This window comes from Lichenostomus cassidix, chromosome 10, assembly GCF_008360975.1.
Source record: "Lichenostomus cassidix isolate B80296 chromosome 10, HeHo_3.0, whole genome shotgun sequence".
NCBI classification, from domain to species: Eukaryota; Metazoa; Chordata; class Aves; order Passeriformes; family Meliphagidae; genus Lichenostomus; species Lichenostomus cassidix.
Window position 1 is genome coordinate 13,973,024 of NC_139491.1, and position 21,243 is coordinate 13,994,266.

Consider the following 21,243-nt stretch of genomic DNA (forward strand, 5'->3'; position numbering starts at 1 on the left):
TTCTTACATATATATATCTACACACACACATACATACATACATATATACACACACATATATATTTTAAAAAAATAAAGAAGGCTTGGAGGAAATGAAGGGAAGTCTCCCCAATGAAATGTGTGTCATGTTCAAGGGAAGCCCAGGGATGGAGCCAGGCTGCAGTTTTCCATCCCTGCCCATGAGTCAGACTCTGCAGCAAGCCTGGGCACAGTCATATGACTGCATTAGCACACTGTGGGGTGGACTGGCTTCTGCACCACTCCATCAGAGAACAAATGTCTGCAGCTGATGTGGTTTATAGTTTTAGGGTCAGCCAACAACAAAGGTTGGTTTTTTTTTTCCTTTGTCTTGCTTAACAAGGCAGATTTTACTGTTAACAGATGATGAAACCTCGATTTTTCCACCAGTTGAAAAAGCAATAGCTCATTTGTGAATTCCAAAGTAATAAATATCTGGTTACCTGCTCTGCCTTCAGTGTCAGTTCAATAAAAATCTGCTGCAGTTTTTCATTTACAAAGTTGATGCAGAACTGTTCAAAACCATTTTTCTGTAGAAAAGGAAACAATTTAAAAATTAGTCTCCTGCCTTATACGCAGTAATTTTTAGTTCTTATGCTGGCAATAAGCTTCAAAGAAACACTGTCAGTGATAGATGGGTTGCTGACTTTATAGACATTTTGTGGAATCTCAGAACTTTCTTTTAAGATCAATGACTTTGCTTCTTTCAAGTTTCTTCAATACCTCACGTTTATTAAGTGAGACATTACCAGTGAGATCACAATGTCCAGGAAGCTGGGTTGGGATTTTTTTTGCTTTTATTCTGGTCACAGGATCTGTGATTTTTTTTCTGGTTTAGATTTTTTCTCCTCTGAATTACAAAAAAGCTAGGTCAGATCTGCTCAAATCCCAAGTATTGTATTGCCATACCTGAAATATTTCAAAGCCATAAATATCAAGGACACCAATGTTATATTCTTCATGGTCCTTCTCCATAGCCTTATTAATAGACTAACAAAACAGAAACAAAACATAAAACAGAGTGTCGTTTACACATTTAAAATACATCAATATTCTTAAATATGTATATAAAAATTCTTTTAAAATAATATATCTGAATTGAATACAAATATACATAACAGGTTATTCTGCTTTCACTTTTTAATAAAGTGTTACTAACAGTTAGGAAATTAACAGTATGTTATCCTGTTTTCCAGGTCAGCAAGCCTTTGGATCTACTATCTGTAAAAAGCTTTCCCCTTGACTGTTATTGGCTCAGTTAAATAAAAGGAGCCAACAGAAAAAGAACAGCTTTAAGTGTGGCATTTGATGAATTTTGCAGAGGGTACACTGAATCTTTTCACCTCCTTCTGTGTTCCCCGCCTGTGCAGTGTCAGTGCTGCTACAGCACAGAGTGGGAATGACAGGGCTGTTGTGAGGAGAGAAGCTCTGAGTCCCTGCAGTGTCCCCACGGAGATCCCTGCTGCACCAGGCAGCAGCCAGGGCTCCCAGCCCAGCCCAGGGTCCCTCTCTGAACAAGAGAGCACTCCAGCGTGGAGAATGGAATTTGGCCACTGGCTGCACTACCAAATCTGGGTGCTGAAGGGGCTCTCTCAGGGAAGTGGGATCAGAGAGCAGAAGGGACAATAACCAATTAATTTTGCTCAAGTATTAAGGAGAAAGTAAGAGTCAGAGAAGTCTGGATGCTGACAGGAAGATCAGGATGTCCTACAGGACAGTTATGGCAGGAGCCTGAAAGCACAGCTCATGTCAGAGTTAGTGTCCTGTGTTTGGTATCCATGGTCACACTCCCACTGCACTGTGCAGGCTTGGGCAAAGAGATGACAGGCAAGAAAAGGCCTGCAAGGAACATTCTCAGTGCACTTGAACTCGTTTTGATACTTCAGCAGAATCAAGCAAATCCAACTTACATCCACCAAGTAATCAAATACACGGGAATGAAGGGCCTTGGCCAGTGCATCCCTGGTGTAGCAGGCTTGTTCCACATTCAGGGTGACATTAATGGACTCAGATTTGCCTCCCCACTTGCTGTCCATCTGTCTGCTGGTCAGTTTTTCCTTTAGGCGCTCCTGGTTAATTCCCAGGAGAAAAGCAGGGAAAGCCAAAACTGCAAGAAAGATCAGGCTTGCTGGATTATGACTTACAGACTAAATACAGGACAAAGAAAAAGATGAACTATCTTGAATAATTTCCCTATGCTCCTCAAGGACATTTTCAACTCTTTTCTTACATGGATTTCAATTAAGATAAACCACCTTGAAGCAAAAATAGTCAGCTATTTCTGTACCTTCAGTCCTTCAAACATGTAAGCTGCCAGAGGACATAGTTTTGAACTGTGAGGTTCAAACAAATCACTCTTGGAGAAGATGGAAGTAAAAAATAGAGCTCACACATGAAATAAAATTGACACCATTGAAAGTTCTTTGTAAAAACATGAAATGTTTAAAATATGATAAAAAATAGGCTATTTGCTTCCAATGTCCTTTCCCTTTCTTCTTGTAAGTTAGGACTAGCAAAAAGTTTTCAATTACCTTGCCTTTTATTTTTTAATCCCTTATTCTGGATGTACTTTGCCAATTCTGTTTCCCCCTGTTTAAAAGTAAAGCACAGAAATACATCTGTGCAATAAGCAGCCCTAGGTCTAGCATTCTCTGCACTCTCAGCACATGGTGCAGATGTTACTGCAGGTGTCATTCCCCTCAAGGAGTGGAAAAACAGAAATATCTTGAAAGCAGATGGAAACAGCTCCCGAGGGCAGCTCTTGAAGTTGGTATTGCACCTCCACTAAACCACATAATCCTCTAACAGTGTTTCCTCCATGTTCCATTGGTTTCAGATCTACTTCACTGGTGTGAGGAGGATGTAAAACAATTACTAAGGCAGCAGCTACTTGCACCTTACACATCTGTAATGTCACAGCATGACTTCACCAAACCCTTTAGTACATTATTCCAAAAATATTTTTAAAACTGAAAACAACCACCAGCTTTCTGAAATGTGATTTATTACCGTCAGCAAACTGAGTATATTTATTCTGGGGTACCAGGAAGCACACAACCAAAGTCGAGTCACTGGCAACACCTCTGGTCATTCAGAGAACTCAGGCTAAAGAGCACATGAAAAGGTCAATCATCATATGCTTTAAAATGGGAAAGAATGTAGGCAATTATGGACCAAATATGCTCACATACTAAGATGCCAGGAAAAGTGCTTAACCAATATTACTGGTAAGAGTTTCTGAAGACAGTCTAATGGCAAGAACCACCATGCAGAGCTCAGAAACTCTCCCTTCCCAATGCTAATGATTTACTGTAAGGGAAGAGTAGCTGGCCAGCACTTGATACAACTTCACATTCTTAAGATGCCTGATTATTTTCCCTAGTTAGGAACCATAAAGTTACAGTCTGGAAATTATTATAAAGCAGGATATGCATGTAATTGAAAAAATGACCCTCAAAGAGTCATCAGTAGCATTCAGTGGAATAGTTTTTCTTCTCTGTGAAGAAAACCAAAAAGACTGGGCTCACTTCATGGGCTTTCAGGAAGTGAAAAACAACCCTTTCAATACAGTGCAAGTGTAAAAAGGGATGGTTTAAATTCTTTTCTCCTTCCAAGAGAGAAGTACTGGTATTTGCCATGATTTGTAACATGGAAGATTTCCAGTAAATAAGAATTTTTTTCAACTGTTAGGATAATCAAGAGCTATAGCAGATAGCAATCACTGGCAGTTTTAAAGATGTATTTGTCTAAAGGTCTGTCAAGAATGGTCTGTACAGATTTGATTCTGATTCAGAGGAAGAGAGTAGAGTTCATGGTGTCCCAAAGAATGGCCTTTGCATGCTTTTCTGCAATTGGCTGTATAGCAACAGGAACACTATTGACCAAATTCTTAAACTTTTTATTATTTCAGGCTTTTGCAAAGCAGGACTGACCAGTGGTCATTTCTTGTGCTTTATCTTTTGTGGCTATGAGGGTATAAATGATTTACTATTTAGTTGGCTTGGACAAAATAGACTGGGGAGGGGGATTAATGGAGAAGAGAAATGAGCTCAACTTTCATCTTCATAATGCAGAAACTGTACCAGACATGGCTGTTTCTTCTCTTGCTTCTATCAAATCAGTATATTTATGTGTAACTTTGATATTCATTCTACCTTCTAATTACTTCCCATGTATTGTTGATACACAATTTCTGTATTTGTATCCCAGTGAGCAGGAGAAACAGTGGACATGGCTCACCATAGAAACACATTCAATTTAATGATTTATTTTCAATTAATGTCTTTGCCATTTACTATTTTGATGCAACCCACTCTGTATCCATCTTGTGTGGCTTTTAAATGCCTTGATTTCATTGAATGATTTTAAATGTGATTTAAATGGAAGCACAGTAGCTCATTTGGAATCAAAAGGCATATAAATACAATGTCACAAATTTTTTTCATTGGGTTCACCTAATTTCTTAATTTGAGAGAATAGTAAGGTTAAAATTTATAATTTTTAGTTCCCAATTTTTTAAAACAAGTAGCAGGAGAGTACTAATACAGTTGAGTGTGAAGTTGGCTGCACAAGATAGGTTAGTTACAAATAAAGTGCAATTTTCCTAAACATAAGACCCATTCTGAACTAGGAGTTAAGAGAACACACAGGTATGTGTAAGTTACTGTTTTGTATATTGTGCTTATCCACTCTGTCCCTAAACATCAAAGCAGCATAAATCCACATTAGATGCAAGGTACAAATCACCACAAAAGCATTTAAAGCTCAAGGTCCATTAATATTCCAACACCAGCTGCTACAGAACAGCAGCACATGGTGAGGGATGCAAGGACAGGGCACTGTGCAAAAGGGAATTGCAAAGAAATAGTTACTCAGTAGCTGTAGCTCATCATGAGGCATCAGTTGAGAAATCTGAGACAGGAAGCATAACTGCAGAATGTCAATTCTACATTTCAGTTCTGCTCTGAATCTCTATTTACAAGGCACATGTCCATACCTGTATGGATACCTGGGCACCAACTGTGTCCTGAGCCCAGGGACACCCACAAGTTGGGAATTGCTTTCACAGGGCAGTGAGGCCACACAAACCACTAATAAACAGGGGTTTTATGAATGTGTGCTGATGCACTGAAAGAAGCAGCGTTCAAGCCCTTCTTACAGTGTCTATTATTTCATACTCAAAGGTTGGAACAGGATTTCTCAAATGCAAAAATCGCACTCCAGTTAAGTCAGTGGCCTTTTACAAGACAAAAGAGGGGCCTCAGCACCTGGTGTTGGCAGAGACTCAACTGGCAGCCTCACACTCTAAGAAACGATGCTCTGTGTTTGGATAAGCAGCTCTAAATTGCAGTTCACCTTCTGCCATCTGGGCTGCAGCCCACTGCTCCTGTAACAGTTTCCAGAGGTACTTACACTCCTCGCTCTCCACTCCTGCATAGTTGCCAACTTCTTTGAAGCTGATGTTTCCCAAATGCAATATTCCTGCCACTATCTGCAGTACCAATGCCTGCTCCTCTGCAAAGATCCCAATCACACTCATTGCGTGCTGGGAAGAAAAACAAACAAAAAAAACCAGCATCAGTCAAAGACTCTTGTCTTAGAAGTCCTTTCAAAATTTTGGTGTAAAAAAACTAGTTATTCAAAGCACTTCAGATTCCTAAGGCAACCAAATTTCATTACAGCTGCAAAGAAGTTTCAAAGGGTACCAGGTGTCCTCCTTCAGCATTTCTGTATTTTTTAAAATTAAATACAGAAGCATCTACACTCTTTAGAAGATGTATTAACAGCACAAATTCCTGAAAAAAACTCATTAAAAAACAAACACCTGCTTTTAAGTGCCACATTAAAAAGAAATAGTTTCATTGCAAAATGGGAAACAGTGAGCCTAAGAGACAATGATTTTATACCTTCTACACTGACAATTTATCCACCAAGACTAAGAATGGTGAAGCTGCAGTAAATGACTCTAAAAAGCAGCCCAGTGCCTGGCTTGGGCTCTGAATTTCAGCCACGTACAGGAAAATAACCCTCAGCATCCCTGGGTTTTGGAGTTCAGAGTACATGATAACTTACAGAATGTCTTCTCAGCTGACTGCTTTTCTAAAATACCAAATAAGCTCCAATACAACAGTAACCATTATTTTCTCAAGCCTTTAAATGTGCTACATATATAAATGTGTTAATATACCTACTTTAAGTAGTAAATTACTAATAACAGGATACCAGCAGTTGGCAGGTGACACAGTGAACTGGCAACAGTGCTGGATAAAGATCCCTGATCTGTGCTTTCACACTCCATTTCTCCAGCTTTTCAGCTGTACTGTTGTAAATAAGCATGGAAGGTCAGCCAGCACTAGGAATTCAGCTAAAGCAGGGCACTCTTTTATATTTTCTTCTAATGCAAGTTCCTCACTGTGTTTGCATTTTCATACTACAGATTATCTGCAGATACTGTACAACAGATCATATAGATTATATTAAACTTGCACCCTTCTGAGAAAGAGCAAACTGAAAAACATAACACCATTATACAAAAAATATCTATCTATCTTCAGGGTAACATACCTCTTCCTCAGGGCAAATTGCAAACTAGAATAAGTTGTATCTAATTAATTTCTCACTCCCACATTAATACATCAATGTCTTTGCTGCAGATGAACAGTGAAATGAACATCCAACCACTGTTATGCAAATCATAGAGTAAAGAACTCACCAGTGTTTCCTGGAAATCGGATTTGTCATTGATGTCATCGACTTTGTACGACCCAGAGAGACTCAGATAGTAATAGTAGTCCATGCTGGTAATGCCAAGGCTGCTTTTTTGTTCTGAGGAGGCCCCTTCAATCAGCTGCAGAATAAAAAACCCCAAATTAGGTAGCATCAAACAATCTTCAGCAGAGATGAGTGGGTCAGAAACAGTTGACTGAGCCTGAAATTACTGTGAGAGATATGGCTAGTGCTGTGCCAGAGATGTATCCTTCTGGTAATTGCTTAATCCCAAAGACTAGGTTCTCAATCCCATTCCTGTGAATGGTTTAGTTCTAACTTCACAACTAATAAATAGCTAAAAATGTGACTGACTTGAATGTCTTCCATTATCTTTACCTCATAAAGGCAAAGTGGGTTTTTCCAATCTACAATTTACTCTCTAAATCCTCAAGAGCAATGTGTTTTCCACACCTAGTGCAGGGCAGGCAGAGTTGAAAGCATCTTCAGAAAGCATCATCTGTGACTCACTGTGGGGACCCATTATGGTCCTCAGACCTAGGCAAAGTCTACACAGCCATGCACAGACACAGCTGCAACAGGGAGGAACAAACTAACCTCAAACCAGAGCTGTCAAAACCCCATGTTCTGTTAACTCCTGCGTCAAAAAGTCTCTCCAGGCCACAGGAAAATCAGCAGGACAGAGCAAATTGTACATGTACCTCAGAAGAGGAGAACACGCAGCTCCTGGAGCAATTCCAGCTCCAACTCAGCTTTCCATCCTGGCAGTGGCACTTCATGTGAGGCTGGTTAGTCACTTACAATGCCCTGTCTTGGCCCTAATTTTGTAGAGCTTGGTCAGCAGCACTCCAGCAGGTGAGGACCATGCACGTCAAGGACCAGTAAAGGCTAGCAAAGACTTTTCAAACACAAAAAATGGGGCTACTTGGACAGTTCAACAAACAGTATGATCATAAATGTCCCAGAAAAGTTAAGTGAGAATCAAATTTCTTTCACAGGAACTGGCCTCTCTCTCTTTATATGTAGGTAATTTAAAAAAGAAATCTGCTGAAAAGTTCTCATTTTCTATTATATTCTCCTAGACTTTTCCATATGGGAGTTCACAACGAATTTCCAAACAAGGCTTTGAAACACTGCAGTACTTTTGTTCAGGAGCTGAAAGGCAGCCAGGCAGGTCTATGGCAGATGGTGTCTCAACAAGCTATTGAGCTTCCCAGCAGAGGCCAGGTTACCTTTGCAGTGTGCACTCAAATCCCACTGTTCTCAGAATGACTTTTCAATCAAAAGGGAAAACTGGTCCTACATACTTTACATAACTCAAAAAGGACTTAGATATTTCTGACCTGGTAAAAAATGTGAAAACTCCTCTCTCCAGGATTCCTCATTACAACTCGAGATTTTTCCAGTAGGAAGTTGGAGATTTTCCCTCCATCTGGTTCTCCACCTGGGCTAAACTGTATTTCAAAGTATTTCCCCTGCAATAAATAATTCAAGCTGTTAAATGATTAGTAAATGCAAATTCAAACCATGCATTTGTACTGTATTCCAGGCAAGGTTACGAGGATATTTCATCTTTTTGGATGCAGAGACACTGCTGCCTCAAGGTACAACCCAAACTTAGATCCTTGAACCATCACATGTCTTTCTTGCTTTCTGCATTTATACAGCTTGACTGGGGACAACACATCACATGTTAATGCAAATGCACAGAGTGGCTTTTCTTTGCTGCTGAGACTCTTGCTTAGTATAACGGAAGCCACGAGACTCACCTCTACAGCAAGTCAGTTCAACAGATTTACAACCAACAGCAAACTGTTTTGCTAGGGAGCAAAGCAAAGCCATAATCTCTTGCTTACAGGGAGGCATTAACTGCATTAACCCTCATGTTAGCCAAGGAACAGATCTCAAATTTTTAAAGCCTGCATGTAACTTCTAAAATGGGAACATATAGTGTGCAATTTAGTGAGCAGTCATTTCATGGGATTATCTTGACCCTTCTGTAATGGCAGACTGGAGGTAACTCCTGTCTACTGCCTGTAAAGGCTGCAGTCTTGATGTTTCAAAAACTCTAACCAGTACATATAGAGAAAGGAATGCACAATCTATACAGAATTAAACAGAAGCTTCTTGACATATACTTTATGTTTTAAAGCACATTTCATATTTTATTTAGGTCTACCTCACCTGCAATAAAATTACCTTACACCCCTACATACTGTCTCTGTAACAGCACAGAAGTTGGAAGAGTAAAGTGATCTCTAAGGTGGAGGGACTTACAAATCTGCTGGAGTTGTTGTTCCGTACAGTTTTTGCATTCCCAAAGGCCTCCAGTAAAGGGTTGGATTGTAGAATAATATCTTTAACATGCTAAAATTTTAGGAAACAAAAGAAATGCAAATTCAGAAATAGACATTTCTAAAGCTCTTACAGATTTTCTAAAAAAACCCCATGATATATAAATTATATATTAAAATGGCAAGAAATCTTGCATCTGTAAAAAATCCTCTTGATCAGATAAGAACAGAAGTCAGAGCTTTTAACTCTTATTTTTTGAGGGAAATCGTACAGAATTAAACAAAATGCCTGAGGTTAGAAACTGGTTCTTCTGTTCACTGTTCTGCCAAGGACCACAGCCAATGAAGATGATGGACAAAACAGATCAATTTATTTTAAACCACATTTACACATGAGCGTTGAAACCTTTTTGGGGGTCTGGAACCCCAACCAATGAAGGCAGAGCAGCATGAAATTTAGGAATCTGCAAGTGCTTCAGCAATCTGTTTGGGGATCACTAATAATGCTATCTAGCTGTCTTAGAAAGCAATGTAAGGTGTTACTGTCAGATCCTCTTTATCAGATCCTGGAAGCTGGAAACATGGAGAAGACCTCTGCTTTGGAAAAACCCAGTGCATGCTGGGTTGTGAAAAGATGTAATTTTATTTTAAAAAAATATTCAAGGCAACCTACTAACCTCATCAACTCTGACACTGTAATTAAGAGTATCTTTTAGTTTTGTATAAAAAGCTGGAATCTTTTAAACAAAACAAAATATTTGCTTTTAAAGTATGGTTCTATTTATAGAAATAACATAATGCACACTTTCTGTGGATCATTCTCTTGGTTACTGAGTTATTCTCTGCAATGTTCCTGGTATTGCTGTGGCGCAAAACAAAGCGGAAAGAACACACTCAACATCAGAGACTGCAATAAGGCAAAAATCACAGTAAGCACTCAACAGGAGAGGACTGGTAAAAACAGCCACTACCTATCACTGTCTGTCAGTCAAGGAATGACACTGTAATGTCATTAACGGAATTTTTATGGCTATTTCACTCAATTAGCTTTAGCTCATGGGTTTTGATATGTAAACAGTATAGCTATTAATAAAACCAACTATTTGTTCTTTCAGGCAGCTTTCACACACACTAATTTTGCCTAGATAACCTCATAAAAAAAGATGATGTTCTTGCTGTGCCTCTTTGATGTATACACATAAATTAGAAATTTAAAGGAAGCAACAGAAACCCAAAAAGCCTGTTCATTTTTCAACAGAATGCCAACACAGGAGGAAAAAAAACACACATCTACTAAAAGGATTGATTGTTGTTCTTAATCTGGCTTAGAACAATTAAAGTACCTCTTACCACTTAAGTAAAAAAATAAAAATAAAAAAAACCAGCTTGTAGATGCAATTCAGCATGAGAGCTACAGCACTTGGAGCAGAGCTGATTCTGCCCTGTGGCTATCCCTGCCATGGCTCCCATGCAGCATCCTGCAGCTGAGGAAAGCTGCCCACCCCAGGACTCTCTGCCTTTGGGACCCAGGTGTTTCTAGCTGCTCACCCACAAGTCACCCAGGTCAAGTGCCTCTTAATCTGCCAGAGTCTGCCACAACACCCTTCGTCATTCCACCTCTGAAGTGAATCTTTAGAGTAAGCTTATGTCTTCAGTATTACTCTGTATCAACTCACCTGTACTTTAGGGCCACCTCCTGAAATTTTGGAGATATAACTCATGATATATTTAGCAGCTACAGTCTTTCCAGCACCACTTTCCCCACTATGGAAAAAGAGACACACAAATGTACATGTTAGTTTATAAGTAACTCTACAATGGGGTAATTTGAAGTTCATCTTGTCCAAGCAAGGCTAGATACCTTAATTATATACACCACATTCACACTGGGTAGCCTGGCAATATAGACTGTGGTTACAGTGTCATAGCATCACACTTGGATATGTTTGTGAACACAGAATTCTGAACACACCATCTTGCACAGACACCAGAACCTCTGTGAGACCCCAAAGTCAGAGAAGTACATACACTGAGAAACCTCTACTTAAACCAAGATGCTCAAAAGAGAATTTGTGCGTTAAAAACTCAATTCCCATCTAAATTTAGGGGATTTCAGGTCTTAACACAAAAACTAATTTGAAAATCTGAGCTGTGCATACCTACCCCATTTCAGTAGCTTTTTGTTTTAGGTGTTCCTGAATAAAATAATGAGGCATTATTAATCACATCCTGAATGACGGAAGAACTACCTTCCTGTTCCTATGCCTCTTGACACAGGGTACAAGAAATCTTAATATCCCATACCAGCTCTCACAATTCCTTCCTTCCTTTATAATATTTCATTTCAATGGTGAATGGTGTTTACAACATCAGGAGCTCTGCCTTCTTGCAATCAATAAGCTTCTCAAGAGGGAAAGAAGACTGGCATGCCAGGCAATCCAACCTCCCTTTATTTCGTCCTTTAAAGTTAACTTCCCTTCAACAGAATTCCTCTGGATTTATGTACATTTTGGTGCAAGTCAGCTCTGACCTTAATGAATTTCCCATGACCTGGACAACTACACCAATGCAGAAAGATCAACGCACAGATGTTGGTTCAATGTCACAAAGAGAGCTGGAATTGCAGATTTTCACAAAAGAGAAAACTATCTTTAAACTCCTGAATAATTTCAGTGAATGTTGTTGACTCTTCTATCCTGCACCCACTTGTTCCTGGATATGGATCAAATGCACATCTTTTCCTGGACAAATTTTAGCTCCATCTGCCAAAGAAACATCAGCATGTCCTGCACAGGAAAGGACTCACCGTGAATGAGCAACTCAGAGCTCCTTATCAGCATGACTAATAGAGACATTTTTAAAGGTTTCATTCTGGAAAAACTCCCCAAACTGCCAAGCTGCAAATGTAATTTTACATCTTTAAAGCCTCCAAACAACACAGAAATACTGAAAGGCTTTTTAAAATTATTTTCCCAGAAATGTTTTCATGCTTTTGTCTTCTCCCAACTACAGTTTTACAGATCAAACTGAAAGCTTGAAAAGGTGAAAAAGTAGTTATGGAGCTTCCATCTGTGGAGCACAGACCATGACTATTATTATTCTTCTGAGTCACCTTTTCCCAACAACCAAGAAAGCCTGTATTATGCATCTCTACTACATTCACAGGGACAGTTTGATGAATGGCAAACTGCTTTTAAAAGTTCAAATCATGAATAGTTCAATAATTAAAATAACATTTCTCCAAAATGTGCTGGCAGTAAATTTGTTCTTCCTGTTGTAAAAGCAGACAAACCAATTGAAACCAAATCATACTTGGAGCTTACGAACTGCAGTTTCCAACTGAGTACAGAGGAGGATCCAGTGCCAAACAGTGAATGAAGCTGATCAGGTATAATATATCACACAGTAATAATATAACACATTTCTGTAAAATTTTCTCTGATGCATCCATTATCCTTGTCCTCCTTGCTCAAGTTAAGTGGGGTTTGTATTTCTTACTCCACAGTGTCTGCCACAGAACTGACCTGGAGCAATAAAGCTCTGTTTTACTGTCGGTTTCTGCTTCAGTATAAGTGATCCTTTCTAGTAAATTAATTTGGCCCAAAGATTGCCTTCCAGAGTTTGCTTTAGATTTATGCATGCATAGACTGTTTTTCAGTTTTATGCTTTTATTGATCAAAGAGCAGCAAATTGCTCCAATTAAACGAGAATAAAACAAGAAGATGCATTATTTATGAACCAAAGGAGCTTTATCTGATGGGATAGTATCCTGCCCTCAGTAAAGCTCAGGTATTCAAACAGAACAGGGAAATTGTGGCATTCCTGCCAAATGGTTCTCATGCAGCTTCTTCATATAAATCTTACTGTTCTATTGCTATTAAAACTATTTTAAGAAGGTATAAGAATCATCTTTTAGCTTGGTAGTTTGAAGTATGTTGGAAGTATGGAGGTCTTTAAAGGTTGAAAAAATTCTTAAAATGGCTAAAGTGGATTGTGGTATTGAAAATTTTCTCAGAGACTTTTCTTGCTAAAAGTAAAACCAGCACATAGTCTCAAACTAACAAAAATTCTAATATTTTGAAAGATACACTGTTTCTTCTATGCATTATTTGCCACTCTAGAAAAATGACATTTCTTCCACAGTCAGTTAATGCTTAGCTGAAAACAGAATAAGACTACAAATGAAGAAAGAATTTTTTTTGTTCCTTGTTTCCTTCCCAGAGGAAATAATCAGTGATTGGAGAAGGAAGATCTGATACACAGCATCATCCTTCTCTCTAAAATTAATTTCCTGAGGGACATTTAATATGGTATCCATGGCTGTAGAACAATACAAGTGATGCTTATCTACACTGCCAGGACAATGTAGAAATTTTAATACCAAATATTTATAAAGAACTCTTGGATCTGCCAGTAAAGAACATTGTATATGTAAAATATGCTGATGTGTTTGGATAAACTTTTTACTTTGTTTACATGTAAAATCTACTTTCTGCAATTATGTTTAGAGAAACCTCAGTAGCATGACTTCAGTGAAATATTTTTCCCTTCTGAATCAGAGCTTTAACCTAATTTTTCTTACTGTGTTAAACCCATGTTTCTACCATTTCCTCATTAAAATTCAACCATATTTTCAGTCAGGTTCTCTACAGACGTTTTAGAATGATCGGTCATTTGAGCCTTCTGGAAAGCTGAGATACAGAAGCTGACTAGAAATCTCATATTAAATTTTGAACTTAATGGATTTAAGATAGACATGAGCTGTTCACTACAAGCAGTTGGGGTGGTAAATGATCTTTTCATTAACACATATTTGTAGTATATAAGATGTATTGTGTTTTTAGATATGTACTCATCATACACTGCTTTCCTGGACTCAAATATTGCCACACAAATGGAAAACATGAACTAAAATTACAAACAAGAAAAACTGCTTTAAAGCAATGGCAACATCTCCTGGCAGGGATAAGAGAATCAAAGTGCAAATAAAGTCCTCAGCTTTATAGGAAGGTAAAACCTTAAGAACACTCTGAAGAAACGCATTTATTGCTCCATAATAGAAAAATACTAATCATAACCTCCACTCTCTTAATTAAAGGACAGTGATAGCCCAAAAGGAATTAAAAGCCATGAGACAATCCTTCATAATTAAAATCTTGACTGGACAACTTCTTGTTAATAGTCTGTAAGGGCTACCATGTCACGTGGGGAAGAAATGCCAGGAGTCTGTTTTAATTGCCACCAATGAGCTTAGTTCAGGAAAGGCCTAAATTAAACATCATGCCTCAGTAAAACATAAACTCAACGAGAAATAAAGTCCAGCATACCCCTGTGAGTGAACTTGCTCTGCACTTCTGCCCATGCACCCAGAGCCAGGGAAGCCTTGGGGGTACTGCTCCCTCTCCCCACCCAAGCACGCCCTGCTCCTGGATTCAGCCCAGCCTGGAGGCAGCCCATGAATAACCTCATTGTTTATTTACTCTACAGCAGCCATGCAAAGCAGCTCAGCTATGATTAGACATGTGCACATATAATTTTCTTAGCACATATGCAAATGTGCTGGAATTACTCAGCTAATGAAAAAGCCTTCCCTGGCCTTGGAAAGGTTGTTTGGCAACAGTTTTTCTTTCTAAATTAGTATTATCATATGAAAAGAGATTATTTTTGGTTGCCACCTATCCAGCCTTTCAGAGACTTGCATTTACTTTTGGATCTGCTTTCCCAGTTCATTCACTGACTTTTGAAGAGGATCTGTTTTTTCTATCAGTGGCTAAATACATTTTGAATTAATGTCCAGGCAAAAGGTGTTTTGACTACATTAGGGACCTCCCTTCACCTGCCTGGAAGCACGTATCTAGTCTGTGGGACTGCTTGTCCCCTCCCAGATTTGGAGGCAGATGCCACAGGTGCCCAAAGCACACAGTGGGAGGACCCAGGTGTGCACCAACCCCTTCCCACCATCCTTGTGTCTCCATGTGCAACAGCAGCCAGACTTAGCCTTTGGGATCTGGCTGTGAATGGTCCAGTCTACACCTTATTTCTTACCTTCTCTCTGCAAACCTTTCTTTAGGGGGAAATTGGGTATCTTGAGGAGGAAGAAGAAGGAAAAACCTGGGTACTAGCTGATTCTGTTCTTTCTGTTCACCAGGGATTTTCAGTGAAGTCACTCCAAATTCAGACTAGTTATAGAGAAGCAAGGAGCACCTCACAATAAACCTTATCTTCATCATCACTCATCTTCCACAGGACAAATTTTTACAGCAAAAACTATGTTTCATTGAACACAAAGGTTCATTTGGAGCTGCTTATGCTCAGCAGCTTCTATGGCACTGACAACAAAGACAGCTGTATCTCAGTTTTTTGAGAATCCCAACATTAGGGGCAGAAATGGTAAAGCCCTTGGCAAGCTATTATGTGAAACTGATGGAGTGGTTGGTAGTAGACACTAAGTAGGGCAGAACATTCATTTCACTTAAGAGCTGCAGCATCCTGGGAGCTGCCAATCTGCAGCAATTTCAGAGCCTTCTGGTCCACACAATAAAACATAAAACAAGCAAATTCCAAACTTTAAGAAACTTCCTTCTTAAGCCAGCTCTGGCTGTTGGGAATAGTGATGGCATTAAACCTGAAAATACAAGATGTATTTAAACAGTTTAAATCAAATGTGGTCCAAAGAATTAAAATATCAACCAAACAAACAATATCAATTTTGTGAGCAGCTAACTTACTAGATTTCATAAAAATAATTTCTAAGTGTCTTAAAAAAATCAAAAACCATCATGAAAACTACCTGTAAATCTAGTCAGCAGTTTCTAAGGTGTCTGTAATAAAATATAGCAAAGGGAAAATAAATATGTATAATGGGGGAAAAAGGTCTCTGAAATGTCCCTTGCAAACCTGATCTTTCTTGTTTCAGTTCTGCAGTAGATTTCAATTAGCTCCTGCAGACTTTGAATAGTCTGTGCACACACTGAGAGAAACTTCACTCTGCACATAAGAAATGCACATTCCAAAGAGCATTCAAGTACCTCATCCAGTGTTAAGTACAAGAATTCTCATGTGAAATTAAAACTAGGTCTATATCTCAACTCTCTCTCCATGAGACTCTCTGCATGCATTGCACTTGGGGCAGAACACAGGATCAAAAAGTAGGGTTTTTAATCACAATCCATAACAGCTCAAAGGTTTTCACTATAAATTTAGCTTCATGTGAAACATCCCACTCTCTGGGATGTTACTTTGTGCTGAAAGCAAAATAAGACCCAATTTTATCCATTCCTAACAGGTCTCAATTTGACTACATGTGCCTAGTAAACTTCAGCACAGCAATAGGCATCAGTTTTCTAAAGAGAAAGTCTGAGCTCAGGGAACAATTCAGCCATCAGTGCCAGGCAGGAGAGCTCTGGGCTTTTTGTTTCCCATGGCACCAGGCTGGCCCAGGAATTGGGAGGCCCTCCCTGGACACTGCAAACTGTTAACACCTGGTTGGCCATCCCAGGTGTAAAATCCCTGCCCAGCCCCCCTGCCCTGGGGACAGCTAAAGGGCAGCTCCAGGTGCTCTGCACTAGACCTCCACCCGGGCTCTGTGAGAAGAGGGGTCAGAAGAGGCAGAGGGTAGCAGCTGCAGGATGTTGCAGTTCTTGCTCTCCACACATTTTCTTTTATTCTACACCACCTATAAAGCCCACCGATGAGAACAAAGTGTCACTCTGGTCCCAAAATTCACTCTGACTGTCACTTAAATAATGCTCGTCATTAAAAAGTTGAGTAGTAATTCTACAGTCAATTCCATCGCCTGATAATTAAAATAGATTAACAGTGAAGACAAAATTAATTTCTCAGTATCTCTCTCCTCCTTTTGTCTGAGTGAATCCAAGTAAAATTCCAAAAGGAACAAAAGACCATGATAAATGCAGTCCATGTGGGATTGCTGGATTTAACAGTATCTGTGGTTGTACAGTTGTTAATCCAGCCCCCTCATGTAGTCATTCAAGCTGTTGCAAATTTGGTATTGGACAAGAAGCTGACTGTGTGGGTAAGAGATTTCTTGTGGTTAAGCTATCATCAGGATTTTACTGGAAAACAAAAAGGAGGGTCAGAAAATACTTAGCTGTTCTAGAAAATCTCAACATGTGAACATGGACAGAAGATTTTTAATGATATAATAAAGTTTTCTGCTTTTTCAAGTTAAAACAGCAAAAGAAGATGAAACAGTTTTTACAGATTTTTTTCTTACCTAATAATGACACACTGATTTTCTCTGTCAATAATCATGTTTCTGTACATGCTGTCTGCAAGAGCATAAATATGTGGTGGGTTTTCATACTGTGCCTAGGAGGAGAAATAAAGAATAATTTTTCAAGACAGCATTTAAAAAATGCAGAGAGAGCAAAATAAATTTGTATTTAAATTGGAAGAGTTATTTTCCTGGAAAAAACAATTCTGAATCCCACTTTATAGTGAATTTTCCCCAAGAATTTTTTGGTACATTTAATAAAAACAAACCAAATTCTCTGGACTTTGTTAGTGATCTCTCTCTCATATCCACAATTTTCTCCTAAACTATTGGAAACACCCTATTCTAAAAATGGCCTCTCTGGAAATGCATTACTTGTCCAAAGGAAACTCCCATAATTTAAGCCTATCCCACCAGTGGTCATGTGCTAACAATGCTCTCCCCCAGCAGCACTCAGAGCCTGGTGCCTCCTGTCCCATTGTCATCCACTGGGCCATTCAAACCCAACAGCTGCCCCAGTCTGTGGACATGCCCAACTCAAGAAGGGCAGGACACAGAATTTTGAGTCCCTAATGTTCTCGTGCTGACTCACTCTTCAAGCTGTATTTTCAAAAGTGGCATCTAATTATGGCACTTCAATTTTTTTTATTGTTCTTGTCCAGTTAGAGAGTTCTGAAATCAGAGTCTCCAAGTGCACTAATGGCCATTTTGTGCATATGACAGCTTCAAAACTGCCTTTGCAGGAGCAGGGACATGTCAAGGAGAGATACCTAATATGGATTAGAGAATCAATACAAGTATTCTCTTGAAATACTAATCCAACAGTCCAGGGAGTTCAAGTTGAAGACTCAGGTTATGGTAATGGCGATCTGCCAAGTTGCCCCAGGCTAACACAATGCTAGCAAAACCCAGAAACAAATGCTGCCAAGTGTTAAACTGCATAGAATAATATTTCCAAGCCCCTGAATATTGCTTTATTCATACTGCTTTACTTACTGCTCCTTGGTACATTTCAATTTCCTTTTCACCAAAATATGGCATTTGTTTGAAAGGATTCACGGAGATTAATACAGAGCCAATATATGTCTGCATTCAAAAGAAGTTAAGGTAACTACAGTTTCAGAAAATAGTATCTTACTACTAGGGACAAAGAACTTTTCCAACTATTACATAATACTTCAAAAAACACAAAAAACCCCCATAGCTGACAACAATTGTTAATAAAAATTAAATTAGCAGGCTTACAAGACTATAAACACATCATTCAATTGGAATATTTTCAGATTATCTAATTTTAGGACAAGCTAAATACAGAAACGTAATAAAGGCCAAAATGTGGCACACCTTGAATAAAAACACAGAAAGGAAATGGCGTATTTGAACTGGTTTTAGTCCTTTGTAACTGAGGAGTTTGTATTGTCAGTATTAGAAAATATTGGTTTGACCTTTGCAGAAAACAGTGCAGTGACACATTCTGATCTCACAGGACAGTGCTGAGCAAGCAGAGCTGGATGGAAATGGCTACTGCTGAGCTAAATTAGACAATTACTCAGCTGCATGCACTGGGGGGTGCTGGGGGAACTGGGCAATTCAGTCTGTGGTGTTATTTTATGAGTGAAAATATTACCAGTCCCTCAGAGTCCTCTCTTGCAGGCTTGCCCTATACCAAGACACTAAATTTCAATCCATTATTAGATTTTTTGCAACATTTTAATAGAGTATTTCACCATTCTACATTCAGCTGCACATGTCCTGCATTTCAAATACTTTACAAACCTTTGGAACTGCAGCTGCAGTGTACACATAGGAAGCACCTGACAGCAATTCACAGGTATCAGTATCACTTTTCATTGAGCCAGGAGTTAGCAAAGAGCCCACACTTATGGGTCCAAAATGTTGTACTGCAGGTTTCATTAACAGTCTGGAATTGTTTCACAGGCAAACTTGCTATCTAAGCTTTCTGTACAAAGTAGGAAAATTAACAAATTTATCCTTCTGGATTGTCCTACATAGAATTTACTAGTGTGGTGCCACAAAACAAAAGGTAACATGTTAGAGAAGAACTTTAACTCAATAAGCATAATTTCTGTAATATTGATTTGCAATGCCTTCTTCATACATTTTTAATTTAATTCAAAAGGAGTGACAACATCTGGGTCTTTGACATAATAAATCAATTACTCATTGTGTCAGTATAAACACTTGAAGTGAACATTTTCTGTTGGTAAACAATACCAGCATTTTCTGGGATGATTCCGTAATCTCTGTACAATGTAGCACCGAGAAATGTTCATTCATGGGTGAACACAAAAACAATTCAAATATTCAAGAGATGATCTTCATCTTTGAATGGAAAGCCTTCACAAAACTGGAAAAGGAGTCCTTCTCCCTACATGAAGGAAGGCTGATCCCTCGATGTGACCACTAGTTCCCTTGGAAAACACCCTTATTCCTGCTTCAGTAGAAAGATCATCTCCATGGTAATCTCACTATTTGCATAAGAAAGAAAAGCATAAAACTCTTTCTTCAGCACAGAGCTCTGAAGTCTTTGTGCACACACAGCACAGAACATGCAGCGTTCCACAGGACCAGGAAGAATAGCTTGTCCCTGTACTACAGTTTGGCAAATACTGTGCAACTTCATCACCTTTCTATAAGGCTATTTTAATAATATTGTGGTACTTCAGTGAACAGAGGATCCAAACCCATGGTCACACACACCTTAGAAACCTCTGCAGTTTGGGATGGAAACAACTGCAACGTCAACTCTCCTCTATCAGCCCTCACTAAATTGAGCTGCTACATAGCTCTTGACCATCTGAATATGGAAATAGCAAGATCTCACACTCCCTTCCCCTTCTACTAAAAATGTTGAACTCTTTAAGGAAACTATCCTCCAGATACAGCTACAAAGTATGAACACCTGGCTAAAGCAGAATAAGGAACAGTACAACCTTCTAGTATATAAACATTGACTACAATTTACCGAATTCATTACTGCAGCTCATATTACATTGAGAAAGCTGAAAATGAAACAGTGACTATTCTTATCTTAAAGAATTGCTTTCATATGAAATTTTAAAAAAGCAAGCCTTGGGTGCTGAAGACTGTTCTTCTTGTTAGGTAGGTTGCATGTTCAGGTATTTAAATTTTCGCATTTTTATTAATCATAGAAAAAATTTAAGTGAGAACCCTGAAGATTTACAGATGTTGATATATTCACCTGTTTCCATCATCCCATAATTCACAGTATTAACAATTCCAGAATAAGCTGTAAATGGGTTTATGCCACAGAAGAACTGCTATTTTGAAAGCATTAGAATTTTGGAGGTATAGGAGACAACATATCAATAAATGTATATACACCTAAAACCTATTAATTCTTGCTCTTAGGAGAAGCATTACCTCAGGAGGCTTTAGGGGTCATGGGAATGTAAAAATATATGGAGACACAATCTTCAACATTGGCAAGAACAACTGCAAATATTAAAAAGAATACCTTAAAATAATTTTTGCTATCTTAATTTCAACCCTCATAATTAGCTCAGTTTTCAAAGCATATTGTGTTATTTCAGGTGAAGTGTCACATAAAATGTTCAGCATCTTTGAGTAATCTGCTTAAAGAGAATACATACATATAATTAGTGTCACATGGGCTCAGCAAGGCCAAGGGGCCTCACAGAACCAACAAAGGATACAAAAATATAGTCATCCATGTATCGTTTCTTTAGGTTCTCCACTATGGAATCCTCAGTGATTTTGGAAAGCAGGACCATATCGTCCACTCCACTGTGCTTGACATTGTGGCTCTGCCAGTGGTATCTGTAGTGTCCTTTGCTGCCCTGCAGGAAAGCACAATAAACATCACAAAGGTTACTGCATTTCTCATCAGCATTAAGCAACTGGAAACCACAATCCAACTTCCCAAAGATTCTTCTTTCATTGAATTCTATTCCTTGATCCAGGCAT

The 21,243-nt window shown here is 38.8% G+C and overlaps 1 protein-coding gene across 1 annotated transcript in view; it reads right to left on the reverse strand.

Moving 5' to 3' along the window:
- The window catches only part of MYO1E (myosin IE), a 107,783-nt gene that overhangs the window by 26,142 nt on the left and 60,398 nt on the right, over window positions 1-21,243 (reverse strand). The window contains exons 2-12 of the mRNA XM_085070771.1: window positions 20,973-21,116; window positions 18,271-18,360; window positions 17,275-17,369; window positions 10,715-10,802; window positions 9,022-9,111; window positions 8,088-8,219; window positions 6,731-6,865; window positions 5,431-5,563; window positions 1,929-2,125; window positions 928-1,008; window positions 462-548 (exon numbers count right to left, since the gene is read on the reverse strand). Of these exons, the coding sequence (XP_084926897.1) occupies window positions 462-548; window positions 928-1,008; window positions 1,929-2,125; window positions 5,431-5,563; window positions 6,731-6,865; window positions 8,088-8,219; window positions 9,022-9,111; window positions 10,715-10,802; window positions 17,275-17,369; window positions 18,271-18,360; window positions 20,973-21,050 (1,206 nt within the window). The 5' untranslated portion in view covers window positions 21,051-21,116. The remainder of the gene's footprint in view (window positions 1-461; window positions 549-927; window positions 1,009-1,928; window positions 2,126-5,430; window positions 5,564-6,730; window positions 6,866-8,087; window positions 8,220-9,021; window positions 9,112-10,714; window positions 10,803-17,274; window positions 17,370-18,270; window positions 18,361-20,972; window positions 21,117-21,243) is intronic.